This window comes from Epinephelus moara, chromosome 2 (genome assembly GCF_006386435.1).
Source record: "Epinephelus moara isolate mb chromosome 2, YSFRI_EMoa_1.0, whole genome shotgun sequence".
Taxonomy (NCBI): Eukaryota; Metazoa; Chordata; class Actinopteri; order Perciformes; family Serranidae; genus Epinephelus; species Epinephelus moara.
Window position 1 is genome coordinate 5,237,499 of NC_065507.1, and position 20,161 is coordinate 5,257,659.

The following is a 20,161-nucleotide window of genomic DNA, read 5'->3' on the forward strand; positions in this document are numbered from 1 at the left end:
TATTAGACTCTTTAAATTAAATAAAATGTAGGCTGTAAAGCCACCAGTATACCTCTGTGTATATGTATGAAAAGACCAAGCAACAATTATCAGATTTATCTGAAGGAAAAACAAATAGTAATGCAAATAATTATAGCAGAATGCACAGCACCAGTACAAACAGCTCACAGTAAATGATACCAATATGTACAGTACCAGTACAAACAACAGTAGACACAGTGGAATTATACCAATATGTACATGTAAACAGTCCCCATTCCAGAATAAACGCTACCGTATGGAAACCATGCGGCCGGTTGGAGCTCAAATTGAATGGGAAACAAAGTCCAGTGTTCACTTAGCTGGGCGTAACTTAGCTGGGCGATGTCCGTGGATAGCTGCCTCCGTGAGAAGAGAACAGAAGGAAGGGAGGGGGGTATCACTGTCCGAGGGCTGCCGTAGAATGGCAACCAGGATGTCAGCCGACCAACACTCGCTACCCGCTCCCTGGTTGCGGCGATTTGCGATGCTGGCCAGCTAGGAATGAACTAGCAGCCAGTACAGTACAGTCCTCTCTGGTCTAGCTAACATTTAGCCGTGTTACTTACTGATCCATTAGAAAGAAAGCTAGCTGGACATGGGTTTTGAAGCCTCTTTGGTCACGGAGCTCCCTCCATCTCTTGAACGCCTGACTGAGGTTTACTCTTGTTTTTCCTCTTCTTTTATCACTCTCCTTTTTGCTCTTCTTTGCCTCCTCACACAGAGGAGCTCCTTTTCTTTTGCTAGGCCGTTTTTCACTTGTCTCCAAACTTTGTCCGTCTGCCATTGTGCTCGTGACTCAACTATCTCATGCCCAGCTCCTCATAAGGACCAGCTCCAGTCACTGATTGGCTGACTGACCAGTTTTGCAATACATGACGCGTTTCCTGCCATAAAGCAGATTTTTTCCACGAAATTTCGGCACCGGTGGCAGAAGCTTATTGCAAAGATTGCAAAGCCACTAATTAACCTATGTAAACACTGATAGTCTGATTTTACTGTGGCCACTACCCTGTGCAACACACATTATTTTCATAATGATATATTTAGGAAACAATGCTGTCTGTTGCCTCTTTAATATTGTAAATGCCTTTGCTGAAGTTTCAGCATAATCCTAGATGTCTACATGCAATAGCGGAGTCAGGTTGACTGAGGGGCGGGGCGGAAAAACATAAAAAGGCTGCCAGCGACGCCGGGCCACCAGCAAGTGGAACATTTTTCTAGCACGTAGGGCAGCCTATATGGCACTGCGTTTTCTCACTCTGGAGGGCACTTCATCACACTTTCTCTATTTAAAAGGCACCTCATGGGACACTTAATCATAGTTTCTCCATTTAATGGCACCCTAAAGAGCACTGTGTCACATTTTCTTCACCCTAGAAGGCACTTTGTTGTGCTTTCAGAGGCATCCAAGAGGGTACTTTTGTTGCACGGGTACTCCCATCATCTTCCTCCATTGTCTAAAAAGAGCCAACAGAACTTGCTAGCTAGTGATAGCTAATGTCTGTGAAGAATAGTTTTGCCTCCAGCTAAGCCCCACCCACCGAAAAACGTCATACTGTTTACTAACAGTAAAAGGGGTTAGAGAGTTGGTGACCACCTGCCTGTGTGGATGTTAGAGTTTCTAATATCTAAGTTGTTGAGGTGAAATAAAGTGCACTTCCTGGTTCAGATTCATCTGCCTTATTCTTGCAATCGAGAAATCTAAAAACGCCATATTATATTTTTATAGTTCAATGAAATTTAAAAAAAAATCAATCTAAAAAGTGTACGCATTGTTTTTATTATCATTTGACATAGAATTAAATGCTCAAAAAATGTTTTAAATTGACATAAATTCCTGTCAGAAAAAGGTCATGACATTTATTTTGTGTCTGGTGCACTCAAAAATTTTATGTAACTGTATTGTACCCAACTAAAAGTTTTGCGTGCAAGCTGCAAAAAAAAAGAATAAGTTGACTTAATTGAATAGGGTTTTACAGTGTTCAGGCATTGTGGAACATTTGCATTGTGCATATTTACAGAGCTCGTCCTCCTCCATCAGCATGTTCACCACTTTGTTTCTGAGCTTTATTTTTATCAATCATTTCAGTCATCACTCTCTCATCCCCCCTTCCTCTTTTCTTCTCCTCCTCTCTTTGGATCAGCGCTTAAACACATGCACACTAACACACACACACACACACACGCACACTAACACACACACGCACACACACACGTCTCTGTGTTATCTGGGACTTCGGTGCTGCCAGTCAGGAATGTAGGTCTTGGTTTAGTGGAGCAAGCAGCAACAGGTCCACCTCCTGAATGGGAGTTTGTGGAGGATCCTGCGCCGGTAGCTTTAGACAAAGAACTGTGATCAAGACAAAGAGACAATCTGTGTTTCATGGGAAAAGGACACGTTGAAGAAATAGTGTCCACTCTGCAGTGTTAGAGGTGTCCTGGTCAGTTAAGTTCACACTGATAGGATTGAGTCAGGAGCCAGGAGCAGCTCGTTACCATGGAGGCTGTGCATGTGCTGGACAACTGGAGGAAGGTAATTATTATATTTAGAGACAGGTTGAAAAGCTGGTTGTAATTTCACATGAGAGACACTGTATAAAACCTGAGGGGGGGAATCAGTTTGTAGTTTGCAGAATTCTTGCAGCTTCTGGCTCAGAGGAGAGTTTCATATTGCACAAAGTGTTTCCAGATAGAGTTTTTCTCAACATTTGTTTTTATTTTCTGGCTGTTTTGTGATTTACTGTTTGAGGCTTCCCCGAGGCTGCCTCCCCTGAATATCATTTCACGGGTCTGTCAGGAGAGCAAATATGATGATATTGCAGCAGTGTTTTGTTATCCTGAGGGCAGAGTACATCAGAAACATATTTTCCATCCCTGCTGCACAACATTTTAGGCATGCAAATGACTCCGGGTACACTCTGCTCCTCTGTGATTGCTGTAATTATGTGTTTTCTAACCTTTCCGTGTGGTTTTCTGTGCTTCCTTACAACCACAAGCTTCTCACATCTCATATAATGACTTCAGAAGTGTTTTCTCACATATAGAGTCACCCTTATACAGACTGGCCACTTAACAAGTGCACCGATATAGACAGGGAAAATATTTATAGCCATTTGTTCAGTGCTGACTTGATGGAAATACCTCAAAATGACTGAGTAAGAAGGGAGGAATTTGTGGGATCTGGGTACAACGTGCGTGTGTGTGTGTGTGTGTGTGTGTGTGTGTTTGTGTTTGTGTGTGTGTGTGTGTGTGTGTGTGTGTTTGTTTTCATAGAGACTGAGAGACAAGAGAGCAGCCAACACGGCTGATTTCCACTAAATGTGTCAACTACCAAGAGATTTAAATATGTGTGATTTAAGTGTGTTACTTCCTCACAGTGTGTTGCTAAATGCCATCAGCCATCTGTTATGTGTGTGTTTGTGTGTGTGTGTGTGTGTGTGCACTCACAGCATGAATCACTCCTTGACACATTAGTGTGTAGTCAGAGCGGGGAGGGGGAATCCCGCTAAATATGGTTACAGATTTGACCACAACTACGCAAAACACACAAGATTTCGATGCTGTAACTTGAGATGAAGTCACACATGACGACTTTTATCACTCACTGTCTGGATTATATGATGTTCTCATGAATGATGTTCTCCTTTCCCCCCGCAGGACCTTCATGTGTCGCAGGGAGCTGTGGACAACTCAGTGGATATGGACCGCCTGAACAGGAACATGCCTGAGTGCGGACGGCAGACCCACCAGGTGTTAAAGGTGAGTGTGTGTGTGTGTGTGTGTGTGTGTGTGTGTGTGTGTTAGGGATGTGGGGAATGGGGAGGAGATGGAGGGAAGGAGTAAAGGGGTGTTTATACTTCTGGGTCGAATCGATGCTGTACTTTTGGCATAGGCTTTGCGTGGACGCGTACCTTACACCATAGCCTGTGCCGTAACCTGAAGTGCATCACCCCAGAAATATGACTACATATCACAGTGACGCCTCCTGTCTGTTTCTGTAAGCTGAAACCATTTCCCTCAGTGGAAACAAAGCTTTGAGTTACTTTATTTCACAGATAAGAAACAATAAATTGTGAAGACAATAAAGCCTCCACAAAAATAGCATTTTAAGTCTTGTGTGTGATTTACCCTGGCTTCATATGAGTAAAGAAAAACTCAGCTAGCCCCTAGGCTAACTTATACAATGTAAAATGCAATAGGCTTGTGCTAATAACGTTAGCATGTTCTATTCTTAGGAAAAACAAGTTTAATATAAGACAGTTGTTTTGTCAGTGAACCTTGTGAGTTGTAATGGAGACAAATTATGTAACGTTACCTTTGTTAAGTGTTGCTGTTGTCCCTGGCTTCAAATGAGTAGAGGAAAACTCCACTAGCCTCTGGGCTAGTTTATACAATGTAAAATTCCATAGGCTTGTGCTAATAACGTTAGCATGTTGTATTTGTGGGGAAAATGTGTCCAGATAAAGACAAGTGTTTGTCTGTGAATCTTGTGAGTTATAACAGAGCCGATTTGTGTACTTGTGCTTTATATTGTTGCTATTAAACCATGTATTTCGGGTGTTGTTTCAAACTTGTATAGCACCTTAAAGAACCCCACTGCTGCACAAGTATAAATCAGCCTTAAGTCAGACAGAAAGAGCCAGAGACAGTAACCATCACAGAAAAACACAGTCATTTGTTATCAGTGTTACAGTTTTGTTCCATGTTTCCAGTGTGAACCCGCTCACACACACACACACACACACTGAGCACTCTCTTCTCCTGATAATTGCATCCATTGATGCTAAATGTCACCACATTGGCTCCTCTGGCAGATTTTTGGCACTGAAACTCTCCGTGGATGCTGAACACACAGCTGAAGGCCTCACTGAGTGACGAGGCGGCAGGTCAGGTCAGGCGGTACAGCTGGGACGCGTCCTGACAGCATATGTCAGTATGCTGTAAAGCAGGAATCTCTTCTGCCAGAGTCAGTAATTAGACAGGCCCGCAGATTGGTTGTGTGCGTTTCCCACCTGCTGGGCCTGACAATCCTATCAGGCATTAAGGGAAGCGCAGTGTGTGTGCGTGTGCGTTACTGAGGCTACTTTCTGGGACACTAAAGACTAAAGACCAGTTAATTGGGGACAACTTGTGCAAATGGTACAAAAGCTGTGTCCCCACTTGGGAAGAAAATGACTCGGGGGTCAGAGGTTAAGGTTGGAGTTAGAAATTAATATCAATCTATACAATGTCCATAAAAGTGACACAAGTAAACATGCGGGCATGTATAGGAGTCAGAGGGAACAAAAGATGGGAGAAAAAACATGCTTAGATTAAATGTTAATGATTCTTGTAGGGAAACTGGGACGTTGCTACTGCGAGGCAAACAGGAACATATATAAGAATATAGCAAATTGGAGATATTAAACTTTAATGTGTCCAAATGCTTAACAGAAAAATTATTCTTTAATGTGTGACTGTAGACAAAGCAAAGTAAATCTTTCTCTGTGCTGGCTACAGAACCAACCAGTGGCAGCTGGACAGTGGAAGGAAAGACATAATGGCAAGTTCATGAATTAAAGTTGACCTCTTTTAGAGCAGCTGGACTCACTGGTCATCACATGCCTTGCAAAACAAGGACATGTAAATACAATATGTATGAATATTTGCAATGGCGTCAAGATGGTTCATACTTTTTCTTCTATTACTTCTCCCCCTTATCTGTAATTATGTGTCCTGCCTTTACAAACTAAGAGCCCTTTTTACACTGAGATTGCCACTATGAAGTCCACTCTTTAACTGCCTTCACATTTTTACACAGATAAACAGCAGCAGCAGCATCATGCTGCTCAAGTGTGTGATTTTACACAGCATGATGGCATCTGAGGAGAGAAAGAGGTGTGTCGGTTGTGACGTTAAACACAACAGCGTCAGCCTCTAGTGTTTGAGATATTAAGAAACCTTTTATTGACAGACTTTTCTCGAAAAGTTCATTTTTTACCATTTCATTTTAAATGAAAGTTGGTTGCCTGTAACTGCTTATAACATAAGCAGCTGTGGTTCTTCTTTTTTGAGTTAGCTGCTAACTGCTGATAGCTGTTTTTTAAATCTCCTGGCAGTGAGTCACACACGTAACACTTGTCAACTCACATCTTCATCCTGCAGGCTGTCCCCTTTACTGACACAGCTACGCCGGGTTCACACTGGACACAAAAGCACTGCGATTTGTTAGTTTGTTGCACAGCCGCTCGTCAGCAGTCGCCTGGCTGTTCATAACAGAAGTGCATTTCTGCTCTGTGCTCTGTTTAAAACACACAAAGAGCTGTGTCTCCACCTGCTTGTTTGTGTGTGTGTGTGTCTGTGTGCCTGTGTGTTTGAGAGTGTGTGTGTGTAGCTCTGCTTGTCTCTGTCACTCTATTAGACACAACTGCCACATTGTGGGTTCATGGGATACATTTTCTATCACTTATCATACCCAGATAATTTATATCATATTTAAAATACACTTTATATCATTTACAGTCATTTTGCAGTGTGCTTTCTTGCCAGATTGGCTTGCAGAAAAAAACACCGAACTATTGCTGCAGATTGCAAGCCAGCCTGGGCACTAGGTGCCACATCCAGTGTGAACCTGGTGGTACTTACCTTGTTGCTGGCAAAGCGGAATAATGGTGTGATATTCCTGCCTGGAACAGGTGACGTAAAAGGGGCTAAGAATTCAGTGTCAAATTGTCAGATACATTCTGTTTTTCGAATCTGAATCTTTAATAAGAGATAAGATAAAAAAAAGAATAAGAAAAGAAAAGTAAACAGAGAAATGATGCACAGACATACTCTGAATTTAGAACAATAAAATGACAACAACAGATTTAGATACATAGAATAACACGTTTCTGTCAATAAGGATTTGTGCTGCACAAACCTAATCAAATACAAATGTAGAAGACATAAAGTATTTACTTCAGACCTGTGCATTACACTCTGTATGTACAGAGGCTGTTGCTGCGTGCACCACATGGGAGCAGCAGCGCACAGCAGATGAGGCAGTGTGAATCCTGCAGTGTTGCCCCACTGGCACCTCCCCTCTCCTCCCATCACTCCCAATAAGCCTCCCAGTGCCTCCCTGCCAGTCTCTATCTCAGAAATCCTCTTAGGCTTGACCCCACTCCACCGACGGCACCACCACAATCACATAATCCTATTAGGACACACACGGCTAGCTAACCAGCTGAGAGGCCGGGTCAATGATCGCGCACAGGTTGTAAATAACAAATGTAAGGGCTCCAGAAGTGGGACACAAAGATGCAGGTTTTAAAATGCAAATCAATGCCAGCGAGCGGCTCCACACCCACTCACAGTTCATTTAACACTTCAGCTGGCACAGAGCTTCATCAGCACAAGTGACCAAAGTCTGCTTTCAAAATAATAAATCATCATAATCATGTGCTGTGATGTGAAGCTTATTTGGTAAGTAGTGAATCCTAAATGATGACGCCACACCTCACTGAAAGCCTCACCTGCTCCCTATGTAGATATCATTCTAAGGTGAGGGGAACACAACACTTCTTATTTTCAGGTGATTACACACTAAATAAAACATACTTATTATATGATATTATATTTCTGCTGATATATCTCACTAACTCCTGCAAACTGGACCTTTAAATGTTTGGGACAATACCATCCTTAATATGTGATAAATCCACTCCGTCAGCTGAAAACTGAAACATTGTCCTGAGGGTCGTCCTGGTGAATGTCTCCCTTTGATATGCAAAAACATTTTTTCTTTCCTCTCTTCAGAATAATGGAAGTTACTCAACAGGAGGAGTAATTTGTTTCATTATGTCAAACCCTGGGAGGTAAAGCTTCAGAGACAAGGACGAAAACACAACATAACACATTTCGCTGCATCTCAGCCAAATACTCTGCTCCACACTCGCAGTAATCTGACAATAAGAAGACGACTAAAAAGCAGGATTGTCTTTATGTTCGGGCGTCCCTGTGCTGAAAAGTGCTCATCACAAGTTAGCTCGTTGAACGCCCTCCAGGAGCTTCATGTTTCTTAATTGCGGAGTGCTGTTGCTATGGCGACATCCCTTCCCCCTTGCTGTGCCGAGAGCACACGGTGGTGCTTTAGGCAGAGCTGCGAGGGGAAGAGGGGGGAGACGACACACACACACACACACACACTTCCTTCAGTGTGTGGAGGAATATGTAAACAGCCGGAGCAGCCAGCTATGGAAATGACCTCCCATAGTGAAGACATTCAGGCTCCTCTCCTCGTCCCCAGAGTGGAGGATGAACCTCTCTCTGTAGGTCCGGTGCATTAGTGAAGCAGTAAAACTGCCGTTTGTGCAGGACACAAATATTATGAGTGTTATCCCTCCTCTAATACGACATGTTCACATTGTTTGTGTCGTGCACAACCAATTAGTGCAGCTAATGGACAGGAAATGATCCCTGATTAGGTCCCAGTCACGGCATGTTCACAGTCCAGACAGAGTCGTGCACACAGAGACAGAGGATGTGACTTCTTTACTTTTAGAGGTGTAGATGACACACAGTATGTTGCAATGTCTACAAAGCTGTGATTTACAGTTTCTCTGTGAAGGCTTTCAGTGTATTGTATGTTCCAAGTCAGTCAGTGGCCCCTTTTCACACAGAGATGGCGCTATAGAGCTGCTACAAAGTCCCGTCTTTATGCCTCCTTTGCATTTTAACATAGAACCAAACATCGCCGGCATCATTCTGCTCCTGTGTGTGATTAAAGACAGCATGCCAGTATCACAGCATCAAAACAGGCCATATAACAATACAGCATCGGCCTCAAGTGTGATTTAAAACATATGCGTCAGCAGCGCTTAATAAACAATAAAAATGGCGAACATGGCAGCAATAATTATTTACCATCTCTCTGATTGGCGGCTGATCTCGTCCTCTGATCGGAGGGTAAGGAGCTCTCATTGTTTACCCAATTTTTGGTCATTTACAGCCGATGTTCTTCTTTTCTGAGTTAGCCACTAACTGCTAACAGCAATGGGTCACACCCGTAACACGTTGTCAAAGTAGCCCCTTAGCCCCCTAGTGCTGTGCCGTTCAGCAGCCTTACTGTTCTGTATATAACGTATGATTGTGGAATGGGGGGACAGAGTGGTCTCGTCTTTAATCCGCCCAGGCAGGTAGTAACAGCGCCATAACGGTGTCTGTTTTAACAGGACGGCAGGGCAGGATCGGATCACAGGTGGCAAGGTTTTTTTATAAAGCACTGCCAATACCGGTATGTTTACATCACACTAGAGGCTGATGCTGCTGAGCTACATATCATGCCCGTCACGCCTGTTTTGATCCTGCAGTGCTGGGATGGTGTTTATCTTATTCACACACAAGGGTTTCTGGGTAACGTAGTATGTGCAGAAACGACACCTGTCCTGCCCTTGGTCCCGTCCTGCTGGCTGTCCTGTTCATACAGACAGCATTTCAGAGCTGTTACCACCTCTTGTGGTGGCTTAAAGGTGTGACAACTATGTCCCTTTATTCTGCAACACAATCTTATATACATCACGGAGAGGCAGCGTAACAGTGTGATATTCCTACCTTGACCAGGCAGTGTAAAAGGGACTATTGGTACTGTTGCTCGTTTATAGCACTTGCAGCATGGAATAACTTTTATAAGTGTTTCAGATAGTTATTTGTTGCACAATACACGTTTTATCAACTTATTTAAAAACTGTGATACAATTTGCTGCATGTTTTATCATAAAACTGCTTTTAAAGGAAACAAATACAACATTAAATGGAAATAAAAACACACCAAGAAGGATTTTTATTTTTACCACCCTCATTATGAACATCCCCTTCTGTGATTATGAGTTCACCACATATTCCACAAATGTTTCTATTTTCCTGGCAAAAGAATCCGTCAGTCTGAACAGAACATTAACTCCAAACTGTTGCTGAAACAAAGCCTCATTTATCCAAACTCAGGATTACATCTAACTCACAGTTTATTTGTGACCTTCTTTTCAGAGCACTCCTCTGGACCTATACGAGACTGGAAAGGGGCTGAAGTTCCAAGCAGAGCGCCCCCACCTGGTCAGCCTGGGCAGTGGACGGCTGAGTACAGCCATCACCCTGCTGCCGCTGCCCGAGGGTGAGACATCTGCTGTGTCACCAGCACACCAGTTAGCTCCAGAGTGACGTAGAGGATCAGAGCAGCTGATGTCAGCGTTACAAAATACACTGTTTAAAGGGCTTCTGAGGACGCTGTGTTAATACACTTACATCATTCAGTCAGACAGAAATGGTTACGGAAAGTTATAACTTCAAATCATTGTTTCCAGACAAGCTTCATGACATTAAGCTTATTTTATTTGATTTTAATCACACTTACAGGCTTTTACAAGGACAACAACACTCTCTGTTACCTTGAGCCTGTTATCACCTCTGTATCTGTCTTTCGTCTTTGTCTCTCAGTCCGCCCTGCAGGCAGGCTTCATCATGTGTTTGTCTGGTGACTTCTTGGCCTTTGCTCTGCCTGTTTGCATGATGCCCCTCTGTCTGTCTGTGTGTCTGAGTGTGTGTGTGTCTGTACCTGTGTGTCTGCTGGCCTTCCTGTCTGTCTGTGCCCCTGCAGGCTGGTATGCAGGGGGATTCCAGAGGTCATGTCCAGGCAAGGATGGTGTGTGTGAGTCAGTGTGTGTGTGTGAAAGTGTGTTTGTTTGTTACACTTGCCTATGACATTTTACCGAGCCCTGGAGGGAATTACAACTACTATTGTTCCCGCTGCATCCTCCTCACTTTTATTGTTCCAGGTTTATTTTCTTACAAAAGTTTCTCTGAACATTTCCTCTGACTTAAAAATTAAAAAATCTTATGATATATATTTTTTATTTACAGGTAATATTGTCCTAAAATATGCTATAATTCATCATTAGTCAAAACTATTATAATTAGGCGCTGTGCTCTTTGTAGTGAAGTTGCAGTAAAGATTAACTATCAGGTATATTTAAAGAGAATAATCTTATAATACAGAGGCTTACAAAACATTTTATTTCATATCATTATAATGGAGAGAAAGCCCAATAATCAGTTTTATCCTAACTCTTTATATTTTTATAATAAGTTGTGGTCCTCATCAGGTGTTGTTCTAACTCTTCCTCCCTTCAGGCCGGACCACACTGGGTCATGGCCCCATGGACATCAGCATCCAGGGCCCCGGAGTGGGCGCCCAGCACTGCTACATAGAGAACAGGTCAGGGGTCATCACGCTGCACCCCTGTGGAAACCTCTGTGCGATAGATGGGCTGCAGGTCACACAGCCCACCCGCCTGTCACAAGGTAGGAAGCAGCTCGTCTGTCCCAGGATAGCACCTTCACGTGTAGCACCTCATTTTCAAGGGGATCCCTCCCAACAAACATACACTGCAAACACAGATACAGACATCACCCCCTGCCCTCGGCTGTTATACAAGAAAAACTGGAAACCATGACCTCAGCTACTTACGTAGCAGTTCTCAGTACGACGACTTTAAAACATGAGCAAGTTGTTCTGAGAATATAAAGAAGTGCTGAAGCAGCAGAAAGAGCTAACAGATCTGAAGGAAAGAGGAAGATGATTCCAGTCAGACGGAGCTTTGTATCGTGATGACCTTCAGCCAACTTCTTTGAAAATTCTGGGGACAAAGACAAAGGGATGTTGCATATGTCTGAGTGGATATGAGCAATAACACAGAGTCAAAAACTGTTTCAAATACGAGGGACAATTGAAATAAGTTCATTTAAAGATGTGGATTTTCTCCGCTGTAGAAAAACCATTAAAGGAAACCAATGACCGGACGTTAAAGCATGTGTGGGCTATAATTTTACCTGCCTGCTGATGTGTACGATCTCGGTTACTGTAAGCGATCCATCCATCAGCTGTGCACCTGGTCAATGAAAACGCAGCGTCCGAGCCAGCAGGTCTGTTCGATAAAATGCACAGTCTGTGCTTTTAAATAGACATCGATTTAAGAACAGCCTGAGGTTCCTGTGTTAATGAGTTAACAGAGCGAGCTTTGCTGTGCTCAGGCATGCACACGTATTGAAGAAACCAGAGGGAGAGATGAATTGATTTTCAATCTGCCTCAGCCTGGGTGGCTCTTAGACTGGACGAGTTTACGAAAATCACCCCCTGGGATTGGCATTTAAATGGTACAGGATTGCTTTAAAGGTAAAGGAGGGAGGCGAGGGCCGAACTGGAGAACTGGAGAAATTTGGCTGATTATGGACTTTTTGATGGGAGCATAAGGGAATTTTGCAAATGTATCAGTAAAGAAAAATAAAGCAGAACGTACACTCTACATTGGTTCTTAATCTCATTGCAATAGGTGTTGTTAGATGAGCAGGGATAGAGCCTGTTCTGTTTAGAGGCACACACCTGACATATTCAGGCATTGATGTGGACGCTGCTTTGTCCTGGAGTGCACATTTCGATCACATTAGTAGTAAGGTGCAACAACATATTTACTTTCTTCGGAGGCTGAGGTCATTTGGGGCAAACAAATAGATCTTGTTACTGTTTTTCTGATCTATAATACAGAGTGCAGTATGGAGTCAGTGCATGGGACAGTTGTCTTTCTGTTCAGCTTAAAACTAGACTGCTGCGTATCTGCTCAAAGGCTGTGGTTCAAGTGCTTGAGTCAAGTTTCCAAACTGCGTATCCTAAAAGAATGTTTTCTCTGGCTGGTAATATTACGTCTGACCCCTCTCACACATGATTTGAAGAAGCTTTTGCCATCGCACAGAAGATTTAGAGTCCCACAGGCTCAACTGAGCAGGTTAAGGAGCTTATTTGTCTGTTGGGATGTGTATGATTTTGTTGTTTGTTTAAATGTATTTATGTGTGTAGTTGACATCCTGGGATGCAAGACAAATTTCAGAGTTTTTTAAGACAACAAAGTGAAATCAAATCAAATGCGTCCCCTCATGTTGCTTGTGTCCAGGCCAAAAAGTTGCATTTGAACCCACTGCAAAGACTGAATCCAAATGTTCACCCTCTGGACTTGAGGACTGAGCCCACTTGGACTTCAGTCGTACGTACTGCGATGAGTTCACTGTCATCACGTAAAGTCTGCGAGGGCGTAGACAACAAGCCGCTGATACACAGGCCTCAAGACTGTTTTATTTGTTGCCATGAAAACGTTCCAGCAACGCTTACAATCATTGCAACGGCTGTCACATTCTGTCTGCTCATCTGACCCTGCATGACCATACTGCAATGAGTTATGGGCAATACAGTCAGTGAGGTCTGCTGAAGTCTGCGCCCTTAGGGGACTCTCCGAAGTCTGCAGAAAGTACGGGAACGTGCCCGCAAAGTTTGTGAGTCTGGACACTTTCAGTGGGTGGGACTACTCGCCTTAATAGACAAAGTCGTTCAGCCAATCACTGTAACAAAACACAGGGATCATCTTCATCGCCAATGAAGCAAGTTAATGAATCAAGCTTTTGCCAAATCCAGTCGAAAGAACAGTGAAAATGTCTTTTCCTCTGAGAAACTCCACGAGTGCTGTTGTTCTTGTTTAACTGTTGTTATTGACTCTGTTTCTGCAATAACTTCACTTATTGCTGTGTGTATCAACGTTAGAGTAGCACTTGCTGCTTCGGGAGCTGCCATTACTGTTCTGCAAGCTGCGGCCTGCATTTTATGTCGTCAACTACGTTATCAACAATGGTGCAGATCCCTGATTGGCATCAAGGGAGGCATGAAGTCCAGACTGATACAGAATGTTGATCTCTCGTCACCAGGCTGGAGGTGGTTCCTATACCAGCTCTCAGTCAGGTGGGCGGGCTCTCTGTCTCTCTGTCTCTCTGTCCAACATTTGCATCATAACCCTGCTGAGTGCTGCTTAAACAAATCAGAGAGGAAGTAAAACTGTAACCGTGTAACTGATTCAGCTCAGTCATGGAAATTCATCAAGGTTTGCATCAGAGCCTCAGAGGGAGCACGCCGTGTTACCAGACTGAGTTAAAGCGACACTACTCATCATTACTCACAGGAAGTGAACTTCCCTCTGAGCTGCTGTGTCATCACACACTGTGGTGTTATCTCTCATTCTCCGATGGGTCCTCACCCGCAGCACAGACAATACACACTGATATCTCCTTTAAATGTTCACTGCAGCTCCCTGTGTGACTTTGTGACGTATGTGGAGAAGAACATGTGTGTTGTCAGTGTGTCCCTCTGTCTTCTGGTATTTCAACCTGGGCTGTGGCTGGGTAACCTGAGCAGGGACACAGGGCTATTTATACTGCCCCTCTGCCACACACAGATCCCACTTCAGCCCCAGAGGGGGTTTCAGGTGGAAGAATGAGGGTAAACCCGAGTTCACAGGGAGCGTCCTGGAAGAGTTAATGACAGTGGGAAGAGCTGAAGTCGTCATGAAAGTCGACCGTTGACAAGGCGGTATTGCTTCCTTTGATGATGATGAAGGCTGATACAGATCTAATTTTACAACAGGAAGTGGATCAGACACGATTGGTTACACAACATCTGACCACTCCCCTGAGCTGTGTACATTATGTGAGTAATAATGTCAGTACAAGACAACTGAAGTAAAGTCCAGAGGATGCATCATAGTGAGCTATGACTACACGCTGGTGTGTGTCACAGGTGATCTGATGCCTGCAGTGTTTTTGTTGTTCTGGTCGTTGGCTTCGACTTGTCAGCATTACAGTTAGTATGAAATCAAGCAGCAACAAGTCAGTATTGTTACAAAAGGAAAAATGAGCACAGATAGTTTTTAGCAGCAATCTGCCTGGATTTACAACATAAATCAGAAGAGGCGGGGGAGGGGAATCCACACAATAAAGGGGCATGTAAAAACGAAGCCAGTTTGTTCAAAGCACGATGAGCTGATGATTTAAAGGGATAAAGGTTGGTCGACTTGATTCAGCCTATCAGGAGGAGCACGGGGGGAAGAGGAGGCTCGGGTCAAAATCTCAGCGTTAACTGAGGACATAAAGACGAGCTGGTTTTCAAACTGGGAGTAGAGTTGTAATAACCCACGACACGATTGGTACCATTCAGTATCTGACACTAGGTTTATAAGGTGGGCTAATTAAACATGTGTAACTCATTGATTATTTTTGAAATGTTTAAAGGTACACTCCAGCAATTTCACACATCAAGTTCATTTACTCGTCATTAGGGGAATGACTCAGCCTGTAAAAAATCAGCCTGTTCTCATTCTGAAGTCCTGTTTTGGCAATATGACATGTGACATAAATTAATAATGTGGCTGGAAGACACCGGCATAAAATAGGCTAAAGACTTTCCCATTGCCAGTGAACCTGCTTTTCTGTCAGTGTGGGATTTTTTTGTGTGCATCATGTTCGACATCACAGACAGGGCGCAAAACAGGTTAGTAAACAGTAGAAAGCAGCATGGAGGCCAGTGAAAACTTTACAGCAGTTTCGCCTTTTACTACATCTCTTACTTATTGGGTGCAGACTCATTTGAATCGATGTTCAAGCGCTGCTTGGGTGGAGGAGGATGGTTTGTGTGGTGGCGTGTCATTGCATCTTGCCGGTAAAGGAGCTAAAATTAACACGTTCACCCAGGTGTTGTGTTTCCATCAAGGCGCGGCTGTGGCTCAGAGCTAGAGTGGGTCGCCCACCAATTGGAAGATCGGGGGTTTGATCCCCGGCTCCTCCAGTCCGCATGTTGAAGTATCCTTGGGCAAGATACTGAACCCCAAATTGCTCCCGATGGCTGTTCCAACACTGTGTGGGAGTGAGTGAATGGTTACTGAGTAGCAGGTGGCGCCATATACGCTAGTCTCGGCCACCAGTGTGTGACTGTGATGTAGTGTAAAAGTACTTTGAGTGGTCGGAAGACTAGAAAGGCGCTATACAAGTGCAGTCAATTTATCATCAATGCCGCAATAAATACTACCACTAAAGAGTCATCTGACAGGGTGTGAATACGGATTGTAACCTTTCCCATTACATTTAAAAGTAAGATGATAGTGGTTTTATTGTACAGTTGGAAAGTGACGTAAGGGACTGTTTGCTACTTATGAGGGAGGAGGGGTGGTGCAAAAAGGAGGAGGTATGTAAAAGTGCAGGGGAGTGACTTATGTTTTTTTTATTTTGGCTTAAGAGAGGGTGGTATAGATTTAAATGGTTGTATTTTGTAGTTATTTCTAAAGAAAAGATGCAAAATCACCTAAATTACACCATTTATCAGTCAGAAACTGTAAAAACAGAAATTGTCGTTCAATTTTCGGTCTCTGGACATGTGCATGAACACCTCCGTCAGAAAAAAATAAATAAAAAAAATAAACAAATCTAAACTTAAAATACTAGTTTTTAAGAAAAAATTAAAATCACTTTATTTGATGTCTCATTTAAAACTTACAATTTGTGAAAAATTAGTGAAAAACCGAGGCTTTTTTCAACTCCAGGATTTTGTCTTCAGCTTTTTACTTTCAAACACCAAAGAGTACGTCTTAAAAAATTAATAACTAATTAATTTTGGAGGGAGGGTCGTGCATTTTCTGCCAGGCACTCAGGAAGGCTTAAGGAAAAATATGTGTAGCTTCGAGGAGTCTCAAAAAACAAACCAAAAAACATCACACCCCACTCCTCTGATAAACAGAGAACAGTCCCTAATGTGTATTTATGACCTTCACATACTGGTCATACCTGAGGCTTCACCTTTGTTGTTTTAATAAAGTGATATCAGTGTGATATGAGAGGGACACACCTTCCTCTGGCTCTCTGTCAGTTCAAATCAACTTTATTGACCCGGCAGGTATAAAGTAAAACAAAACAATAAACTCAGTCTGACATTAACATGATGGATGAATCTAGAAACGTTGTTGATCAGATGGGTTCCTCTAGTGTAGATTAAGATGTGTGTCACCCAGTGGGAGTCGTCGCCCCCCCCCGCTCCTCCTCCTCTTCCTCCTCTTCCTCCTCTCTCGTCTCTTTCTCATTGCACAGCTGTGACTCAGGATCTCCACCTTCTTTTCTTCCTCCTGCTCCTCCTCCTCCTCTGGTTTCTCCCTCAGTCCTTCCCTCTGACAGCCCGGGCAGAGACATGACTGTGAGCCAGCTGTCTCCTGCAGGAGTCCCGGTACTGTGAGACAGCGTCTTCACTCCATGAGCCGCGGGGACGGAGACAATGGACACACATTACAATGACTGTAAACTCCCGCACTGGTTTGAATGAACTGGGATATACCAACGCACCAGTGGATGAGCCCGTGTTTTAACAAGTGGGCAAGCAGACAGCTCCCTTTGTGAACCCTCAGATATCTGCAGCATATATTAGAGTCTATGGGCTTTTGGGGATTATCATAACAAAAGCGCGTCGGGACAAAACCTCATAAAAACGCTCCTGTTGTTCCACAATTATTCTGAGACACGGAGGAAAAACACGTGGTTTGATTTAAAGGAGCAGAAGCGATGAAAACAGCGGAGGGACACAGGAGTTTCATTCATTGGAGTTAAAGTAAGTTGCTTTTGCTTTTGCTGTGTGCGAGTTATATGGCTTTCTGGTGGTTTCGAGTCGGCGGTGGTTGTGGTGGTGTTTGCTTTCAGCACTTGCAGGGCTTGTAATTAGTTGTAGCCGGACTGTGGGAAGACAGAGTAAACTGCATCTACAAGCTAGCATAATGTGGGCAGTAGTCACTAATGTGGAGAACACATATATTTATATTGCTTTCTCTGTCTTTTTTCGAGTTTGTGCAGTTAAAACACACCTTCGCCAAACTCCGTTTAAAAATTTGTCAACTCTAACATTATCCTCTCCAGTTGTTCAACTACACGCATTAGAACTTATCTTACAGCTTTCCATGACTTACTTTGAGCCTCTTTTTAATTCGGCATACATATTTTAATCATTACTCGCTCAAGGTTTGAAAAAATCTACTTTTATTGTGGTGTTGCCTGTTATCACAACTTGCTCAAACGCTGAAATGTACCGTTGTGGGCGCTGGCTAGCTGTGTTAAAAGTTCAGATTTTATTTACATTAAGAGCTGTTCCGTGTTATTTTTCATGCCGAATTTTTTAAAATAGCCTTTTAACACTACCGAGGTGTTTAAATCACACTTTAACGCATTTTTATGTTGCCGAAATGCAAGGAAACCTTAAAACGCCGAGAGTTTTGAATGGAGTTCGGTCTGTCACATTACACATGCAACTTGAACACCTGCTTTCACGTTGCTGTCTCCAGCCACTCAGTCCCCAGGCTTACTTCCCCCTGCCTCCATGTGAGTTCTGTTTATAGACTACAAACATATACAAGTCTGCCAGGTCTGCAGATACCCCCCATCCAGCCTGGCATGACTAGACCTCACTGTGTCTGTCTACTGTTACACTGCTATTCCTGGTTGCCAATGTGACCTAACCAGGGCTGCTAACTGGAATAGAATTGAGCTTTCCTTTCATGCATACTGCTTATTCAGAGGCCTCCGGGTCCATGAGTTCTCTTGCACTGAAGCTCCCAGTCTGCCTCAGTGAGCAGCACAAAACCAGGGCCTTCTCGCTGAGCACATTGTTCCATATCACATCACTCTACAAGTGTGGCCATTCTCTGTCCTCCACCACACCTCCTCAACATCTGTCATGTCTGACACATTGTGTTGACCCCCGTTGTAAAGAAAGGATGTGGGGAGTCAGAGAGAAGCCCCTCTGCAAACAGTCATGAGGCTGCTGTGAACGTGATGTGGGCTCCCACCGGGCCGGAGCACAGGTCAGACGTGTGAGGGATGACTGGGGCATCTCGGCGCAGGGAGAGGAGAGGAAGGAGATGGCAGCAGCTGGTGTGCATACGCGGGGTCAGTGTGTGTGTTCCTGCGTGTTGTTGTTGACACAGTCTGTGACCGAACATCCTCTGACTGCACTGAGGTCAAGGCGATGTGTCCAGATGAGACGCTGGTTAGATACTACAAGTGTGCCAGAGCCTTGAGTCCACCAGGTTGTGGTTGTGTTTCACTGAATTCCACACTGCTCTACATATCTGACTTTCTAAAGTGTTAATATGTATTCATGAATGTAACCTGTGGAGTAGCGTTAACAAAAGACAACACAACTCTTCTTATCCCTTTTTCTCTCAACACATTTTGATTAGTGCACTGCAACGTGTCCTTGCTCATATCCATGCCCAGAAATACCAACACATGTGGCTGTTTTTTTAACATCATGTCCAAATTTGGGCGTTTGTTACAGTTAAATAGTATAAAATGTACTTATTATCAGGGCCATGCTGACCTACTCAGATTGGGGATTCCCTGATTCAACTTTTTCTCTCACCAGTCCTGAAACCTCAACTCAGGATATTATTTTTTATCTAATTTTCAAAGAGGACACTGCAGCAATAAAAACAGATTAAAGGGTAACCTAAGTATTTTTCAACCTGGACCCTCTTTTCTCATGTTTTGTGTCCAAGTGACGAATGGCAGCAACAGTTTTTGAAACTGGTCCAGTATTGAGTGAGACCACTGCAGGTGGCAGCAGCAAAACAGGCTGCAACGTAACCACGTGGGGCAATTGCGCATCGTCTATGTACGTGCCTGCCCCTGACTGGCTGAGGTTGTTATTCTAAGTGTCCGACAAAATATGCTCCCTACAGAGTTAGACCTGCTTTAAGGACGCTTTCATGCTGGCGCTATTTGGTCCGCTTTAAACGGGTAATTTGGTTCATTTAGAGTGGTGTGAATGCTCATTCAAACTCTGGTGCGGACCAAACAAGTGAACCCTGGTCCGCTTGAAAACTTGGGGTCTCAGCCTATAAAGGGAGGAAGCGACGTAGAGCACAATGCATTTTGGTGTTTTTGTGGTGACCAAGCCGGCTGAAGGGGATGGATTTCCGTTTTTAGTCCTGAACAATCGATGTACCGTTTTTTTTTTTACTTATGCTTTTTTTCTTCCTGGTCCGTGTTCGTTTCGGGCAATACCGCCCCCCAACGAGCAGCTGTTGTAACTGCATGACGTTGTCCAGGCGGTTTGGTGCAGTGTGAAAGTGAACCGAACCAAATGAAGGTTCGCTGATCCAACCGAGTCCCCCGGGCTATCCTGGTGTGAACGCGCCCTAAGAGTGAGATCCTTTTTGTTACCAGGAACAGCCTTGAAATCGCCATCACCAAACCCCCCAGACTCCATTTAAATAAACAGTAA

At 43.7% G+C, this 20,161-nt stretch overlaps 1 protein-coding gene across 12 annotated transcripts in view; it reads left to right on the forward strand.

Annotated features, from left to right (window-relative positions):
• Positions 1 to 20,161, forward strand: part of phldb1b (pleckstrin homology-like domain, family B, member 1b) — a 164,546-nt gene that overhangs the window by 43,735 nt on the left and 100,650 nt on the right. For 4 of the 12 annotated variants that reach the window (XM_050066805.1, XM_050066848.1, XM_050066830.1 and 1 more), the window contains exons 1-4: positions 2,336 to 2,554; positions 3,679 to 3,780; positions 10,027 to 10,150; positions 11,167 to 11,337. In XM_050066805.1, the coding sequence (XP_049922762.1) occupies positions 2,519 to 2,554; positions 3,679 to 3,780; positions 10,027 to 10,150; positions 11,167 to 11,337 (433 nt within the window). In that variant the 5' untranslated portion in view covers positions 2,336 to 2,518. Of the gene's footprint in view, positions 1 to 2,333; positions 2,555 to 3,678; positions 3,781 to 10,026; positions 10,151 to 11,166; positions 11,338 to 16,837; positions 17,495 to 20,161 lie in introns of those variants that run through there. The other 8 variants (XM_050066786.1, XM_050066857.1, XM_050066795.1 and 5 more) reach the window with 6 other exon arrangements.